This window comes from Panonychus citri, unplaced genomic scaffold (assembly GCF_014898815.1).
Source record: "Panonychus citri isolate SS breed McGregor unplaced genomic scaffold, ASM1489881v1 Contig00023, whole genome shotgun sequence".
Classification (NCBI taxonomy): Eukaryota; Metazoa; Arthropoda; class Arachnida; order Trombidiformes; family Tetranychidae; genus Panonychus; species Panonychus citri.
This window is the reverse complement of record NW_026515428.1, coordinates 1,416,218-1,432,800: the sequence shown is the minus strand read 5'-3', so window position 1 is coordinate 1,432,800 and position 16,583 is coordinate 1,416,218. Positions and strand designations below refer to the sequence as shown.

Sequence of the window (16,583 nt, the reverse complement as noted above, 5' to 3'; positions counted from 1 at the left end):
AGGATGAGGATGAGGATGATAAAAAAATCTTAAGAAAACAAGACAATCTAGTTAATTGTTGATTTATTTTCTCTTCCTCTTTTTTTTGGCAAACTAAGTTGTTTTTTTTTGCTCTTCCATTGACAATTTAACATCTTGATGATATAATCACTAATCATTGATGGTTGATAATCAAAAAGCGTAATCATTATCAGTTAATTGTTTTCTTTATATTTAATTTCATCTTAAATTGTTGTTCTATCACAAAAGGACAATCATCACCCTAATTGTTAACAATTAACGTTCATTTAACCAATAAACTTTTCCCAATTAGGGTTGATAAAAAAAAAATATTTTCTAATTGTGATTCAATTGATTGCCACCAATTACAAAGTTATTAATTTACTAATAGTTAACAATCAATCAATTGTGATTAGTTTTACTTTTTTTTCAATCTGTTAATAATTATGGTAATTGAAACAATTAATCTGTAAATTGATTATTTAAAATAATAATATAACAACAATTAAGATGATTATTTATTTTAATTTTGATTATAGTTAATTAATATTAAATTTTTTAACAATTTATTAATTGTAATCCTGTTGATTATGAGTGTTGCGTTTTTTAATAGCTGTTAACTATTAATACAACAATTAAACAGTTTGCTAATATTTAAAAACATGATTAGTTAATTGTAACTCACTAGCGTTGTAATTTATTAATAGCAATTAATAATCAACCAAATGACCAGAAAATCAAATAAAATAAATATGAACACAAGGAAAACAATTAACTGATTGTTGGTTGAATCATTTTCTTAATTTATTATAATAATATTTATAATCAAATGGATAAGTGATTAAACTTTTTGAAAAATTATCACAAATTTAATGAAATTTAATGATAATAACAATTAACAAATTACCTGAAATTAACCTGAAGTGACCTTTTTTTTTTACTCCGGAACAAAACAAAAGGTGACTCACTGACCACACCTTACAAATATTACATGAAAATTTTATCCTCATCATCTTAATGATAGTTGATTATTATTATTAAGAGTAAATTGTTTATCTATCGCCTCCTCCCAGAATTTAATTTATATTGATAACAGAAAAGTTCTGAAAACTAAAATTCAGCAACAAGGTTACCCAATAAAATTTGGCTTCTACTTTGATGGGTTTGGTTTTCATCCTTCATCAGAGTTTATCTCCATCTCCATCATCATCATCATCATCATCTTCATCTTCATCAGGCTTACCAATCTGGTTTCACTTTGCTTCTTGATTTTGGTTAACATGATATTACCTGTATTCAGGGATTCATTAAATATCATCAACTGGGCGGTTGGTTTACCGGTGAAAAAGAAGAAAAAAAAATCAAATTCGAATATTAAATTTTGTTCTTTTAGAAAAAAAAAACACAAAATATTAATTCTCATGTTCAGAAGCTTGATGATGATAATGGTGAGGATGATCAAATCCGACATTATGACCTTGATTAACGATGGTTAACCAGTCATCTATTATTATGATTATGGTAATAGCTGGTTCGTTGTATATATAATATATGAAAGTCACTCCTCAATATCAAAAGTGATTAATTAAATGAAGCCATCAATGATTATAGGGTGTCGATTTTATCTTCTCTATCATCATCATCATCATCATCATCTTGTTGTTGTTGTTGTTGTTGTTTGGATTCTGTTATTTTTTATTTGAGCCACAAGGAAAAGTGGATCAGCATCTTTAGCTTTCTCTGGATGGATGCGAGATGCTAATGAGAGGATAACTTTTTTCTTCTTACAGATTAACTACAATAACTATTAAATTTTCATCTACACGCCTACATGTAGTGTGGGCTTGGTAATGATGAGGATGAGGATGATGATGGTGATGGTGAAAGGGAGATGAGAATGAAGAAGATGCTAAAAAAAGGTCTGGTATGAACGCACGTTTGAACGTGTTCACATGCTGAGATTATGATGGAGACACTGTTATCATAAATGTCTTTGTAGTTAGTTAATTGCAGTCACTGACATTATAATCATTTTGAGAGAGAGAGAGAGAGACAGAGATGGTTATTTAAATTATTACATGATGATGGTGATGATGATCAGTATGATTGATAAGTTAAGAGTGAAAGTGTATTGAATGATGAGGATACAAATTGTAGCTCTTAATTTGAGTGATTTAACATTATGATTATCGGGATTGATTGTTATGGGAATTAATTTTTTTTTTAAGTAATCAATAAGGTGACCACCAAGAGTGGGTGGGGTAGTGGGAGGATAAGGATGATATAATTAGTATTAGGTTAACTGTGATTATGATGTTATCAAAATGATTACGATGAAGGGATAATAATAGTTCTGGTTATCAATTGGACTATGTTATTATCATTGTCATTGATTAAAATAAGACAAAGTTTGTTGATAACAATCAAAATATGTATCCAGCTGATTGTCGGGATGAGGATGAGGTTGTAACTGTGGTGGGAATGTGATAATGATGCTAAGAAATGATAACAATAAGTAATCATAATAATAGTATTTCAATAATGATTCAAATTGTGATCAAAATTAAAACGCGTGTCAATTAAATATTGATAAATGAATATTAGTTTTGTAACAATCATCTTGTTAATCAATTGATTGACTAATTGACAGAGTAATTTGAAGATGGTGATGATGATGAGAGGAAATTGAATGAAAATCGAAAAGTTTTCTTTGGAACTTTTTTTATTTTCTTTTCCTCCTCCTTGTTCATCATTATCTTCATGATGTTGATCATGAATTCTTGTTGATACAATAATATTGAATGGAAATATAATAACAATCAAACTGATCAATAACAAGATGATTAAATTGCTTCAAGTCAAGAATATGATTTCTTTGTTTTCTTTTTCATTCTTGACATGTTGTTGATGTTGAAATGAACAATAACAACAACATGATCATCATTAGGAGGAAAAGGAAACATGATGATGAACAGAAAAAAAAAGATGAAGATGATAAAGTTTATCTTCCATCAATACATATAACCTCTGGTTCAATATCACCCAGTGGTTTTCAACTAATACTCACCAATCAACAATCATCATGTCAATTTCCTATAACATGAAATAATATAATGATAACCTTTGAAGAAGAAGAAGAAAAAATTTTCTTCTCCATCCTCATCATCATCATCTTCATCATACTCCATTATATAGGTTGAGTATTATGGTGAAATTGTAGTAGTCGAAATTGTAAACAATCAGTTGATTGTAATTCTTTGCAATATAACAACAACAAATAAAAGAGAGGGGAAAATGCAAGAGGTGAGAGGTTAAAGGTTATTATTATTGCCACTGTAATAACACCGATGTTAAGTATTGGCATTGGTGTCATAATATCACAAGATATTGTGACTTTTTTTATATTATTATTATATTATTATCATTTTGTAACTGGAAATTGTTGGTAAACAAAATGCTGAAGGAAAAAAGTTACTGGATGATTATGTTGATGTGACTTGCGAATCAAACAATTAGAGGGTAATCAAAGTTATCTCTTACATTACAGATACAATATTATTGATCAGTTAACAACCTGAATACACAATTTAAGAAGCAATTTAGTGTTTTCTTTGAGAAAAAAAAACACAAATTCTCTCAATACTATCCAGGTAACTAATATATAATTTTCTTCACCTTTTACCTGTTGTAATAGTTACAATATAAGAGATAACAAGTATTACACCTTGTAAACGTAAATACAAAGTGGCATTGGATTGTTTTCCACTGGAGGGATAATCTTAACAGTGGGCAATCAATGTTCATGGTGGGATTGGTTTTCAATGGACAATGGTTTAATTTCATGGTGAGAGGAGGAGGGAAAGTGAATATAACCTTGTCAATGTGATGAACTTTCAAGTTTTCAAGTTTTTGTTTCTTTTTCTTTACTGTTCATTAATCTGTGATGATATTATTATCGTTGTTGAGATGATAAAAAAAGAGAGAGAGAGAGATGACGAAGAAGAAGAAGAAGTAAAAAATCATCTCTCTTCGAACTTTTCTTCTTTCAAGTTCGAACAACAAAAAAAAGATTTCTACTCTTTCCATTATGGAAGTTTATTCAAAAGAACAAAATGAAATAGAGAATATTATGCTTCTCATCTTCTTATCTTCCAATTTTTTCATTTCTTTCTCTCTCATTCTCTTTCCAAGATCAGAATATCATCTTCATCATCACTATTATGATCATCTCATCTTCTCCTCCCATTTTTACCTTTACTCTTCATGGTTCTTGTGTATCTCCGCCTTCCTTTGATTTCTCTTCTTCCTCTTTTCATATATTCTGATGATTCTCTTTCTTTTTTTCATCATCATTCTCATTTTCATCTTCCTCTTTTTCTTACTCTTTGGTTTGTCTTTTTGGTTTTCATTTTGGTAACTGCGCCTGTATTTTACTTCCCTGGTTCCTTCCTTTCGGTTGGCCAAGGAAATCGATAAAATCGGTTTCATTAGGTTGCACAGTCACATCACTTGAACAAACCCTTACCCAAAACCTTTACCACTCCATCAATCTCATCCACCTCCTCCTCTTATTCACCCTCCTCCTCCTCTCCTTTCCTCCCACTCAGACTCATCATCATCATGTTACTCAACCATCTTCACTTTTTTCTTCCTCCTCTCTCTTTTTCTCTTTCTTTTACTTTTTCAATTTCTATTAAGATGCTGATGATGTTTACTAAACTTTGAAAGGTATCATCAGTATCATGATCATGAAGATGAAGATGAGAGAGTAAGAAAGAGAGAATTTGTCTCTCTCTCTCTCTCTCTCTCTTCTGAAAACAAAGGAAAAAAGGAGGAGAGAGAAAGAGAAATGTACATATGAGTTAATGGAGAAGAAGAAAGTGATTTCCATTTACTTTTATTTCTTTCTTTTTCTCTTTCTTTTTTGGTTTTTCTTCTTCTTTTTTTCTTCCTCATCTTCTCCATGAAAAGTATCAATCTTCTAATGATGATGATGATGAACAATATTGTGACGAAGATGATAAAAAGGAAGATGTGAGAAAAGATCTATAATTCAAAAGGAAACTGATTAAAGGGATTGGTTGAATCAGCGGCTTCTCGAATCATATACCAATGGTTAAGAATCAACATCCATGAACTTTTCATGATCTTTTCTCATCTTATTCCACTTAAGTTTCTTTCTTTCTTTCTTTCTTTCTTTCTACCTTTTCCATCTTCATCTTAATTTATCATCTTAAAAGCATCTTCATCATCTTCTCAATTTAAAGACTCTCAAAATAACATAATGAACACAAAGAGTAACATTTTCCTCTCATTTCCATTACATTGTTAATCTAAAATCATTTAGTTTTAAATCTCTTATTCTTCAGTTAATTAGTTAACTTTACAAATTGTTTCCAATTCAGTTAATCACATTTAATTTTCTCCACCGATGATTAGTTAATTGCGTTTAGACATTTACTACAATTAATTATACAGATAAACTTTGAGAATTGTAAGTTTTTTTTTGTAACAATAAGAACAAAAAATTATTCTTATTATTGTTTATTAAAATTTTTCTCACTTAGAAAATTAAATGTTCAGAATTAATTAATTTTGATTAACTTAATTACTACATAAAGTTACTATTTATAATTTTCTTTTTATAATAATTATAAATAATATAAAGTTAATTGTTGATCACCAATCGATAATATTGTTAATTGTTATTGAGATTCAATTGTTTTTAGCTTTGGAATTGATTTCTCATTAAATTGTTGATTGTTGATCAATGAATAATTAACTATTTATAAAACTATCATGATGAGAAATTGATTTTTCTAGATTCAATTATTATCAACAACAGATTAAAGTTATCATTAACTAATCACAATTAAGAAGTTAATTGTGAACAATAAGATGACATCTCTCGGTTTAAATAGTTACCAAGTTTGGGTTTGAATTTGATTTTAGTTTTTTTATCCAACAAAATGAAGAAAAAAATAAACTACCAATAATCCATTACAATCATATGAATACGTTAAATCGTTAATTACACAGTTTTAATTAAAAAGAAATTGGAAAAAAAAATTAATCAACAATTAAAAAAGAAAAAGAAATTGGATTAGTTCCCATTAAGAACAACAGATGGCGACAGTTCTGAAGAAAATGACAAAAAATGTAAACATTGAAACAAGAAATTTTTTTTCTTCAATCAAATTGGTTAAGTTTAACTTCAATTAATGTTATCTAATTGTTTTTAATTGTTATTAATGATTTATTTTAATTTTGTTAAAATTATTAATCACCCAAGATGAACATTAATAGTATTTGAAATTTCCACCTTTCCAAAAGGTTCTTCAAAAAAGTGAATAACTGTATTGGAAACTGTTTTCTTCCCATATAACATAAGAGATATTCTTCTGGTTAATTTTAGTTTTTCCTCTCTGTCTATTTTTGTTTCCTTCCTGTCTCTCTCTCTCTCTCTCTCTTTGTAGTTTTTCTTGATTGTGTGAGAGTGTATGTGTGTTTATTGTTGTTATTGTTGATTAGGTTAATTATTGATATTGATTAGAAATTGTAATTTTCTCTTAAATCCTTTGTTAAAATGCCACTTGGATTATCCAGCCAATTGATTATTCCGATAACCCTTTGGGGTAATCGAGCTCCAACTCATTGTATCTCTTGTGTTTATCTTGGTCGTGATCTGAGGACTTTGGTCACCGGTTGTAATGATGGTCAGTTATTGGTTTGGGATTCATTAAATTCCAATTTGAAAAATATTCAACCAAGATGTATGCTTTTTGGTCATTCATCTGGTATCATGTGTATTTCCAGTGGATCAGTTAATCCTGAAGATGATTTAATCATCAGCTCATCTGAAGATGGGTTAGTTATTTTTTTTTTCATGTAATCTTTTTCTATTCTATTAATTGTTCTGTTTTGTTTATTATTTTTCATTCTTTTCAGGGAAATGTGTCTATGGGATCTAAATGATGGACAGTGTCTTGAAAGCACCAGATTACAATATATTCATACCCATATGCAGGTAAACTGATTATTATAACCAAAATGGCGGATCGTTTGTTTATATTTTTTCTTTTATGGAATAATTGACAATTTCCTTTATTATATTATATTTTCTCATTTGTACTAATATATTTTTCGTCAATTTTTCTTCTCATTTTCACCCATAGATCCATCTCATGCAAGGAAACGGAGAGACTCGACTTTTCTGCAATGGTTATTATGCTGAAATTTTGATCATCAATCCGATTACACTTCAAATTATGTTTACATTATCATCACGAGTAAATCCTGATTGGATTTCAGCAATAGATATTGTCTATCCTGGTAAACCTCAAGGTAAAATATTCATTGTAATTATAAGTTAATTATTTTTTTCTTTCTATTTTTGTCCTAAATCAATGATCCGTTGTTACTATTTATTTTATTTTCTTTCCGTGATAGATTATATTAATCTATCTCATTCTGTAATAATTAGTATTTCTTAATTTTCTAATTTATTCTTATTATTTTCATCTAATCTTTTAAATATGTATTTATTTTTCAGACAATGTGATTGGCCTTACGGTTTCGGGTTTCGTTAAAGTTTGGATTCTCACTGGAAATGAATCTCGAAGCTCTGAACCAATCTATGAACAGGAATTTAAACAAATTAAACCATTGAATGCACTCAAATTAACTTGTAATACTTACAATCAATCAACAGTTCTTGTTGTTTGTGCCAAATATTGGCAGGTTAGTATAAAATTAACTAATTATTGTTACACTGATTAATTTTAATCCTCCATCTTTTTTGATAAACTTTGTCTATCCTCTCCTCTCATCACCTAATCAATAACAACAGTTCATAATAGTTACATCTAATCAGTCAACCTAATTATCTAATCTTATCGTAATTTAATTCATGATGCAAGAAGAAGCAAATCAGAAAACAATCCTGTCATTATCATTAATACAATCGATTGTTTATTAATTACTAATCATTAATCACTTGTGATTTATTGTATGTATGTGTTTCTGTTATGAGTGTGAGTTTGAGTAAACAAAATTCAACTAAATCAACTGAAAATTTCTGATATTTTAGTATCAAGATTATGACAAGAGGATTAACTAATCAATCGAAAATTGTAAAACACATTATTCATGTTCATCTGATTCTAATTGTCTTTTCTTTTTCTCATCATCATCATCATTTAGATTTACGATGCACACGATTTTTCCCTTTTATTTTCGATTGACAATAAACGTAACGAACGTTGGGCCGGCGGAGAGTTTCTATCGGCTGAGAAAATTTTAGTCTGGAGCGATTCTGGTCGAGGTTACATTTATCAACTACCGAAAAAGTAAGTTCTCAAGGGACGAATGTTAACCCAATAGGATTTTGAAGGCGGTGAACAAAAAAAAATCAAATGCAACTCAATCAATTTGGATAATTTTGTCCATTGATTGTTTTCACTTTGCTTTCACTTTTAATCCAGCTAATTAAAAAAGGACCAAGAAAGAAATTAATTACTCTCCAAAGATGATCATGGTTTTAATTTTCTCTTAAACTCTCTTACCCTCAAATCCCTTGGACCTTTATTATTATCCTGTTATTAACTTTCTTCCTGTTGACCAGCAGCTTTTATACCAAATTAGCTAATTGTTATTAATCCACAAGAAGTTGAATCATGTTGAAGTTTTAAAATTTTCATTGATACAATTTTGATTGATCGGATTTAAAGTCAAGGAACTGCAAAGAATCATGGAGATTATTGTTGACAAAAAAAAATCAATTGCATGTTATTCATCTTACATCATCATCTCTAACCTACTTTCTCTTTATATCTCTTTCTCTTTCTCTTTTTCTCTTTTTCATTTCCTTTTCCTTTCTCATCTTCATCATTTATTAATCATCATCATCATCATTCTGTTGTTTCTGTTGTATTATAACATAAATCCATAAATCCACAAATCCACCTTAGTTCACCCAAGGGAAAGGCTCATAGGTAAATTGAAGTCTGCTTGTGTTTGACTAAATTTGATTGTTTTCTAAACTAACAATTAACTAACCAAACTATTTGTTTACTATGATTATTTTCACAATTAACCCATTGATTTTACTTTTTTTTTTTACTTTTTTTTTCGCATAACAATTAACACAAATTTCCAATTGCATGTTTACTTTTCCTACTAATTTATTATTTCTGCTTGAAAACTAATCTAATTGCAACACTCCCCCACTCCCTGAATCCAAATAACAATTAATAATAAACACCTAATAACTGACAACATGATTATAAATACAACTGAATACACTAATTGTTCACTGATTAGATTCAGTCAATCATTGAACAATCAACTTTTGCTTTTTATTTTCTTTGCTGCTTCCAATTTATCATTTAATTTATCACAAAATTGTTGATTCTTTTTGTTTCAATGAGAATGAATAATTTTCTGTTTTTGATTATATTGATTAACTTTCGCTATCATTTATCAAACCATTGCCGATTTATGTTACTCTTTTTATTTTCAATTTGATTTTAACAACAGAATTTAATTTTTGTTTGTTTCATTTAACATCTAATTTTAAAATCTAATTGATTTTTCTTTTCTCATTGTTATAAACAATTAACTAATTGCTTCTTTTTTTCTATTGTTTATTTTTCACTTTGGCTGTCTAGTTGTATTCCAGATCGAAAGGAGTTCCATGAACAATCCAAGAAGAACCACGTCATTGATCCATATTGTATTCTAACCATAAAGAATGATGAAGTTGCGTGAATTTACAATTAACCTAATTCATTGAATTGTAAATTCGATTTATTTTTCTTCTATCTGTTAATTTTTGAACATTTTTCTCTTTTCTACCATCCTTACAGAGACTTCTTTGTCCTCCAGTTACTCAATATCATCTCATTCCAGTTCGATCTTCAAATTCATCATCTTCAACCAACACCCAACAACAACAACAACAGCAATCCCAACAACCTACTCGAGTTTTTATCAGAGGCGATTCCCTTGGTCGTATTGCTATTTGGTTCATTTCCAATGAAATGATCAACGGGGTTACTCTCAACGATGGAATCGCTCAGGGTGATCCTGTTTACCATGAACCTGACAATATTTACTCATTAACTGATGCCTGGAAATCAATGAAACCTCGTCCATTAGGAATTATGGATCAATTGGTTGGAGAACTTTTTTTTTCTTCTTTTCATTTATCATTCATCATTTAGAAGTTATCAAATTTATGTTAATTATATTTTGCTCTCTTTCTCTCTCTCTCTCTTTTTATACTTGTTCTTGGACTCAGAATTCTGGTGATCATCCGGATGTTAAAGTAACTGCAAGCGTTTTTCTTCCCATGCAAGGGACTTTAATTGTCGGTCGAGAAGATGGTACCATCATTATTGTACCTGCAACGCAAACACTTAAATTGCAACTTCTTCATTCACAATCATCTCAATCGGTCAATGATAATTGGCCACAATATCAGGTTCTTTATGGACATTCAGGAAAAGTTACTTGTCTCCTTTATCCTCATCATGTTGATTCTCGATATCAGATTCAACATCTAGTCTCAGGGGGAGTTGACTTTTCGGTCTGTTTATGGGATCTTTATGCTGGAACTTTATTATATCGTTTCTCCGTTCATGCTGGTGAAATAACTCAACTTTTAGTTCCTCCAAAAGATTGTAGTGTAAGTAAAATTGAAAGGAAAACTCGAAAAGTTCTAAATACTGACTATTCTTTACCTTTTCTCTTTCAACAGTCACGAATTCTTAGTTGTATTTGTTCCGTGGCCAGTGACCATTCGGTTGCACTTTTAAGTCTCAAAGAAAACAAATGTATCATGTTAGCAAGTCGTCATATGTTTCCCGTTTCAATAATTAAATGGCGACCTCTCGATGATTACATGGTTGTCGGCTGTGTTGATGGGTCAGTTTATGTTTGGCAGATTGAAACTGGACTTTTGGATCGAGTTGTTCAAGGGATGTTAGCTGATGACATATTAAGTGCCTGTGATGATCATCAGGCTGCATCAAATGAAGATCGTCTTACCAATCCAGCGATTCACCTTTTCCGTGGTCTCAAAAGTCGTAATCTTGATGCCATTAGACATGCAACCGCTCGAGGTATCCGACACATCGCTGGTCCACTTCATCAGCAGAAACAAGATGTTATCGATCCCGCCATTCAGAATCGTTCCCATCCACTGATGATACAAAGTTTAAAAACCAATCCAAAAGATCAAGATAGTCATGTATTGGCTTTCGATGTTGAATCTCTTATCGTTAATTTACTCGCCGATGCGTACACCCAACTTGACCCGGAGACACTTGAGAATCGCGGTCTAACCAATAACAAAGCTTATCAACGTTACATTCAATTGGTTGAATCGCCGGAATCATCTCACAAATTTTGGTCCAAAGTTAAAGATTCAGCAGAATCAGCTGCTCAAAAGATTCAAGCAAAAGCTGAAAGTGTTGGCTTTAAGCCTGACGTTAATGTGGCCACTGTTTTGTTTACCCGACGTTCATCAACAGAAACAGAAAACGCCAAAAATGGAGTTGAAAACAGTTCCGATAAACGAACCAATAAATTAATCTCTTCCGAGACTGATCTTAACATTGAAATATCTCAAATTTTACTTTCTCTACTTCATGGTTGGGGATTGGACATTGAAATGGACGGTGTTTGTGAGAGTAAATTAGGACTTCTTCGTCCTGTTCGACCCATTTGCTTTGGCGTTTTATCCAAAGGAGGTCACATGTCTCTCTATCTTCCAACTTTCCTGGCGAAACATGATGTTAAATGTGAAATCTCTAGTCCACCAGTAGCCGGAAAAGAATTAAAATTAACCAATGAATCACATTTATCTAATATTGGCTCTTCCGCTAAACGGGTTCGCATGAAAGAATCAGGATCAATGGAAACAATTTTCGATGAAGATCGAAGTCGAAAATTTTATGCCCGCTATCATTGGGAACTTTCTACTGCCATGACAACAACTCACCTTTTGACCATTTTATCTTTAGCTCGAACTTTAATGTCCATGAATAATTCTTCCTTTATTCCGGAAGGTGAGCGTAAACGTCGAGCGTTAAGTAGACTCTCTAGATCGGAATCACGAAATTCAGATTCACAGATTGAAGCGGATATGAAAGCCCTCGAAGCCGATATGATGGCAAACATTCAAGAACAATCAAAACAAGGTTGGAAACTATTGGCAGGCTTACATTGTGTATTTTTACCCGAACTGGTTAAAACGGGAGGATTTAAAAAGCCGTTACTTGATATTCTGGCCAAAAGGTGGCAAGATCGATGTTTAAAAGTTCGTGAAGCCGCTCAAACACTTTTATTGGCTGAGCTTCGTCGTATTGGTGCTCGGGGACGTAAACAATTGGTTGACGATTGGGCTTCCTACTTGTGTCAAGTGGACGAGCAAAACGGAGCTGCCATGAATAAACACCTGAACGTACCAAGTTCCGATCGAACTCAACAGTCGCAACATTCACCCTCCAACATGACTCCCGATAATGATCACGAAGAGTTCAATTCATCTGATGATGATGTAGATGATGTCGGCGGTGGGGTTGGTAGTGAAGGTGGACGAGGAGTTGGGGAAAAGGGTGAAAACGGTACATCTTATCAACGAAGGTCATCCAGTGGTTCAGAGATTAGACGGAAACAGTCAACGGCCATTATATTGCTCGGTGTAATTGGTTCAGAATATGGCGAAGGAGTTGAACCTTCCAAGGGTCAAAGAGTAATGGCCGAAGAAGATCCTAATCAGAAAAAGTCGATCATTGAAGGTTTTGGTGCTGGTAATTATACGCTCGCACGACACACTTCCCGAGCATTGGCTTATCTTGTTGAAGCACCACCTTCAACGGGATTACCCGCTTTTTCAGCCCTTCGTCGAGCTGCTATCGATCTTCTTGGTCGTGGTTTCATCGTTTGGGAACCTTATCTTGATGTAACCAAAGTTTTATACGCACTTCTTGAACTTTGTTGCGATGCCGATAATCTGATCCCAACGATGTCCTTTGGTTTACCCTTAACACCGGCAGCCGATTCTTGTCGAACTGCTCGTCAAGCGCTAAGTCTAATTGCGACCTCAAGACCAGGTTCTTTTATCACCACCCTCGCAAGGGAAGTGGCCCGTTACAATAATCTACAACAAAATGCTCAATCTATGAATGTACCGGTGGCCGGTTCTCCCCTTAATCGAGCCAAACCGGAAATACTTCGTAACATTGAACTTCTCATTGAAAAGAGTCAACATCAAGTTTCCGATCTCATAATTGAAACAATCGACATTATCCTTCACTGTTTAGATCCCAATCATTTAAAATCAAAAGAATTGGGTAAAGTTTTCCCGCCCATAACCAGATTTCCAAATGTAACCTGTTGTACGGCCACTCGTCGGATCGCCGTTGGTGCTAAAAACGGAAACCTTGCAATATACGAACTACGAGCACCCAAACCTCAACTAATCAATGCTCATGCAGCTTCAATAACCTGCTGTTCATTTTCCCATGATGGTAAACACCTCGTCTCATATTCAATGAACGAATGTAAATTGGCCTTTTGGTCAACGGCAACCAGTCTATTCGGATTAGGAAATTCGCAAACCAAATGTGTTAAAACCTTTAATACTCCACCAAATGGACCGGACAATGTGACCAAATTACCGAGACTCCTTTGGGTCAGCAATAAAACCATATTACTTGTCTTTCCCGATGGAAGAGAAAACAAATTTACAATTTAAATTGTTGATTCTCATCTTTCCATCAACAATTAGAAGTTAATTCATCCAAAGGAAAAATTGTTAAAAAAGCGTTCAAACGAAATTAATTGTTAACACATCCACACCAATGCAACACCAATCGAATTGTTAATTATTATTATTAAGTTAATTTAAATCTCTCTCTCTCTCTCTCTCTCTCTCTTCAACTCTTGCATCTTTAATTTTCATCTCTCTGTAATTTGTTAATTACTTTTTTTTCTTATTTTGTTATAATTTCTTTCTAATCATCAACAATTATTGTTTTGATTTGTTTTTCATATCATCAAACAATTTATATAATTATGATTTCTTACAATCTCTCATTATTTTTTGTTTTCGTAATGATTTCAGTTTAAATCGATACTTTAATCATTTCGTTTATCATTCACATTCACAATTATTTATTTCAATTTAATTGTTTTTCTGTCAACAAGAAAAATCAAATCCAATTGTAAACACTAATTTGTTGTGCTTTTTAATTGATAAGAAAAACAAATTGATTTCCAATCGATGAAATTTACAAATTATCCAATTATTTGTTTTTTTTTTTGCAATATAAATAGACAAGATTAACTAATTAGAAATTTATTTTATTGTCACAAAATTAAATCCAATCAATAGAAAAAAAAAGAAGAGAGAAAGGAATATATGTCCTAGAAGTGAACTGATTAATAATTATTAATACATTTGATTGATGCAATTAAAAAGTTAATTTCTCTTTGCATCGAGTGTAAAGTTTGATTGTTTCATTGGAAACATAGTAATGGATAAGCAATTGATTTTCTAAGCATTTTTGAAGGAAGAAATTAAATATTAAGGTCAAGTTAATTACTTTTACACACACACACAAACATACTATCAATTAAATGTCTAGTTAATTGTTATCATTTGGTTGTTTTTAATTGTAGGTAACATGAGTCACCCTCGCCATCAATGTTTTGTATAACCAAAGTTTTAATTGTTGTTGGTGTCACTCCATCGGTTGTATATTCGTAAATTAAATTAGCTGTGGCAACTTCTTGTTCCGAGGCAGCAATTTGAATCTGATCTCCAGAAGATGAGGTAACAATTAGTTGATCATTGGAAATTTCGGGAATCGCTGATTCTTCAACAACATTAACCTGAGATTGTCGCCGAGATTTTCGAGGTTTATAAGGAGCTGGACTTTTCGAATCACCTGAATGGTGTTTTAATACATGTTCTTTCAATTTATCTCGACGGGTTGACTCGTAATCACATTTTGTACATTTGAATGGTTTATCTTCAAGGTGAATCCTTTCATGTCGAACCAAGTGACTTCTCTCAATGAAACCTTGTCCACAAGTTACACAAATATGTGATCGAACCGATGAATGACTCCGCTCATGAGCAGCTAATTGTGATCGACGAGGTGAAAAATAGTTACAACCCTCGTGATTACAATGGAAAACATTACCCGTGTGAATACGTCGATGTGATAGTAAATGTGATTGATATTTTGTCGTGAAACCACAAGTATCACATAGAAATGGTCTATCCTCCCGATGAGTAGCCAAGTGTTGATCTAAAGTGTTTTTCATGGCAAATCCTCTATCACAAAATTGGCACTTATATGGTTTCTCACCGGTATGAATTCTCATGTGAACAATTAGATTACCCTTTGTACGAGATTTAAATGGACACATTTCACAATTGAAAGGTCTCTCATCGGTGTGTCTCATTCGATGTGAAAGAATAAATTGAATCCTATCACAGGTATAATCACAATCTTCACATTTATATGGTGGACCATCAAAATGACACTTCATGTGTTTATAATATTCACGATTCCATTTACAGGTAAACTCGCATAGACGACATTTATATGTTGTATCTTCCTCATGTACTCTAGATAAATGCTGTTCCAATCTTGTTGCACTGTGTCCAATATAACTACAATGTGGACACTTGATTCCCTCTCTCCATTGAGCTAATGACGCAGTTTGTCCAGCGGGTCTTTGATCGTTACTTGATTCATTAAGATCGAACATTTCATCCTCATCAGTTTGTTCACCAGATTTGGTTACGGTTGTCGCTGTGGTTGATACTTTTCGAGAAGCCGAAGATGCCTCACTTGTGATCCATTCTTCACTGTTGAATTTACTTTTCACTTTTCGCTTCCTAGAAGGTCCAGTTTCGCTTGTCTCCAATTTAATCTCTTTACTAATTACGTTTGAATGACCACCACCGCCATCGACGCTACTTTTATTTTTATTAACCTTTCTCCTTTTCTTTGGATTTTCCGTATTAACAATTTCCTGGTCTGTATTAGTATCGGTAGTTGGCTGATCTTTAAGATTATCATCTTCAATCTCTTCTTCAATAACATCTCCATCCTCATCATCAACCAGATCATCTTCATCTTCTTCGTCATCATCATCCTCGTTATAAGTTAACTCTCGTTGTTCCAAATATTGTTCACAAAATCCATGTAACTTGGTAATAAGAAAATGATTGGATAACCTTAAAAGACCAGAGACATTTTTCTCATCAATAGTAATATTACCAGAATACATATATTCCAATAGAATTTCAAAACTATCAGCATCTTCCCAACCAATGGTAATCTCTTCCTTAGTTAATTTAACTTCTTTCAATATTGATTCAAAGTAAGGACTTGAAGCAGCTAAAACCGATCGATGGGCTGGAAATGTTTTACCACCAACATTTAAAACGATATCACAAAATTTACCTTCTTCCCTTTGTGAACGAAGGTTATCCAACATTTTCACTTTCCACTTGAAACCCACAAACAAACAAACAAAGAAAACACTTTCAATTCAAA

At 32.1% G+C, this 16,583-nt stretch overlaps 2 protein-coding genes across 3 annotated transcripts; one reads left to right on the top strand and one right to left on the bottom strand.

Annotated features, from left to right (window-relative positions):
• Positions 1-6,184: 6,184 nt before the first annotated feature.
• On the top strand, positions 6,185-14,084 carry LOC128395830 (WD repeat-containing protein 7-like). Of its 2 annotated transcripts, XM_053356321.1 has the most exons (10): positions 6,185-6,867; positions 6,949-7,027; positions 7,176-7,344; positions 7,553-7,740; positions 8,203-8,348; positions 8,970-8,993; positions 9,669-9,759; positions 9,867-10,175; positions 10,301-10,687; positions 10,760-14,084. In XM_053356321.1, exons 1-10 carry the CDS (start codon positions 6,587-6,589, stop codon positions 13,760-13,762), a joined length of 4,677 nt encoding a protein of 1,558 aa, XP_053212296.1. In that variant the 5' UTR covers positions 6,185-6,586; the 3' UTR covers positions 13,763-14,084. The 2 variants fall into 2 exon arrangements, with proteins under 2 accessions (XP_053212296.1, XP_053212301.1); XM_053356326.1 differs by lacking the exon at positions 8,970-8,993.
• Positions 14,085-14,354: 270 nt separating this feature from the next.
• Positions 14,355-16,533, bottom strand: LOC128395856 (zinc finger protein 436-like). The gene has a single exon (XM_053356342.1). It carries the CDS (start codon positions 16,522-16,524, stop codon positions 14,665-14,667), a length of 1,860 nt encoding a protein of 619 aa, XP_053212317.1. The 5' UTR covers positions 16,525-16,533; the 3' UTR covers positions 14,355-14,664.
• Positions 16,534-16,583: the final 50 nt, after the last annotated feature.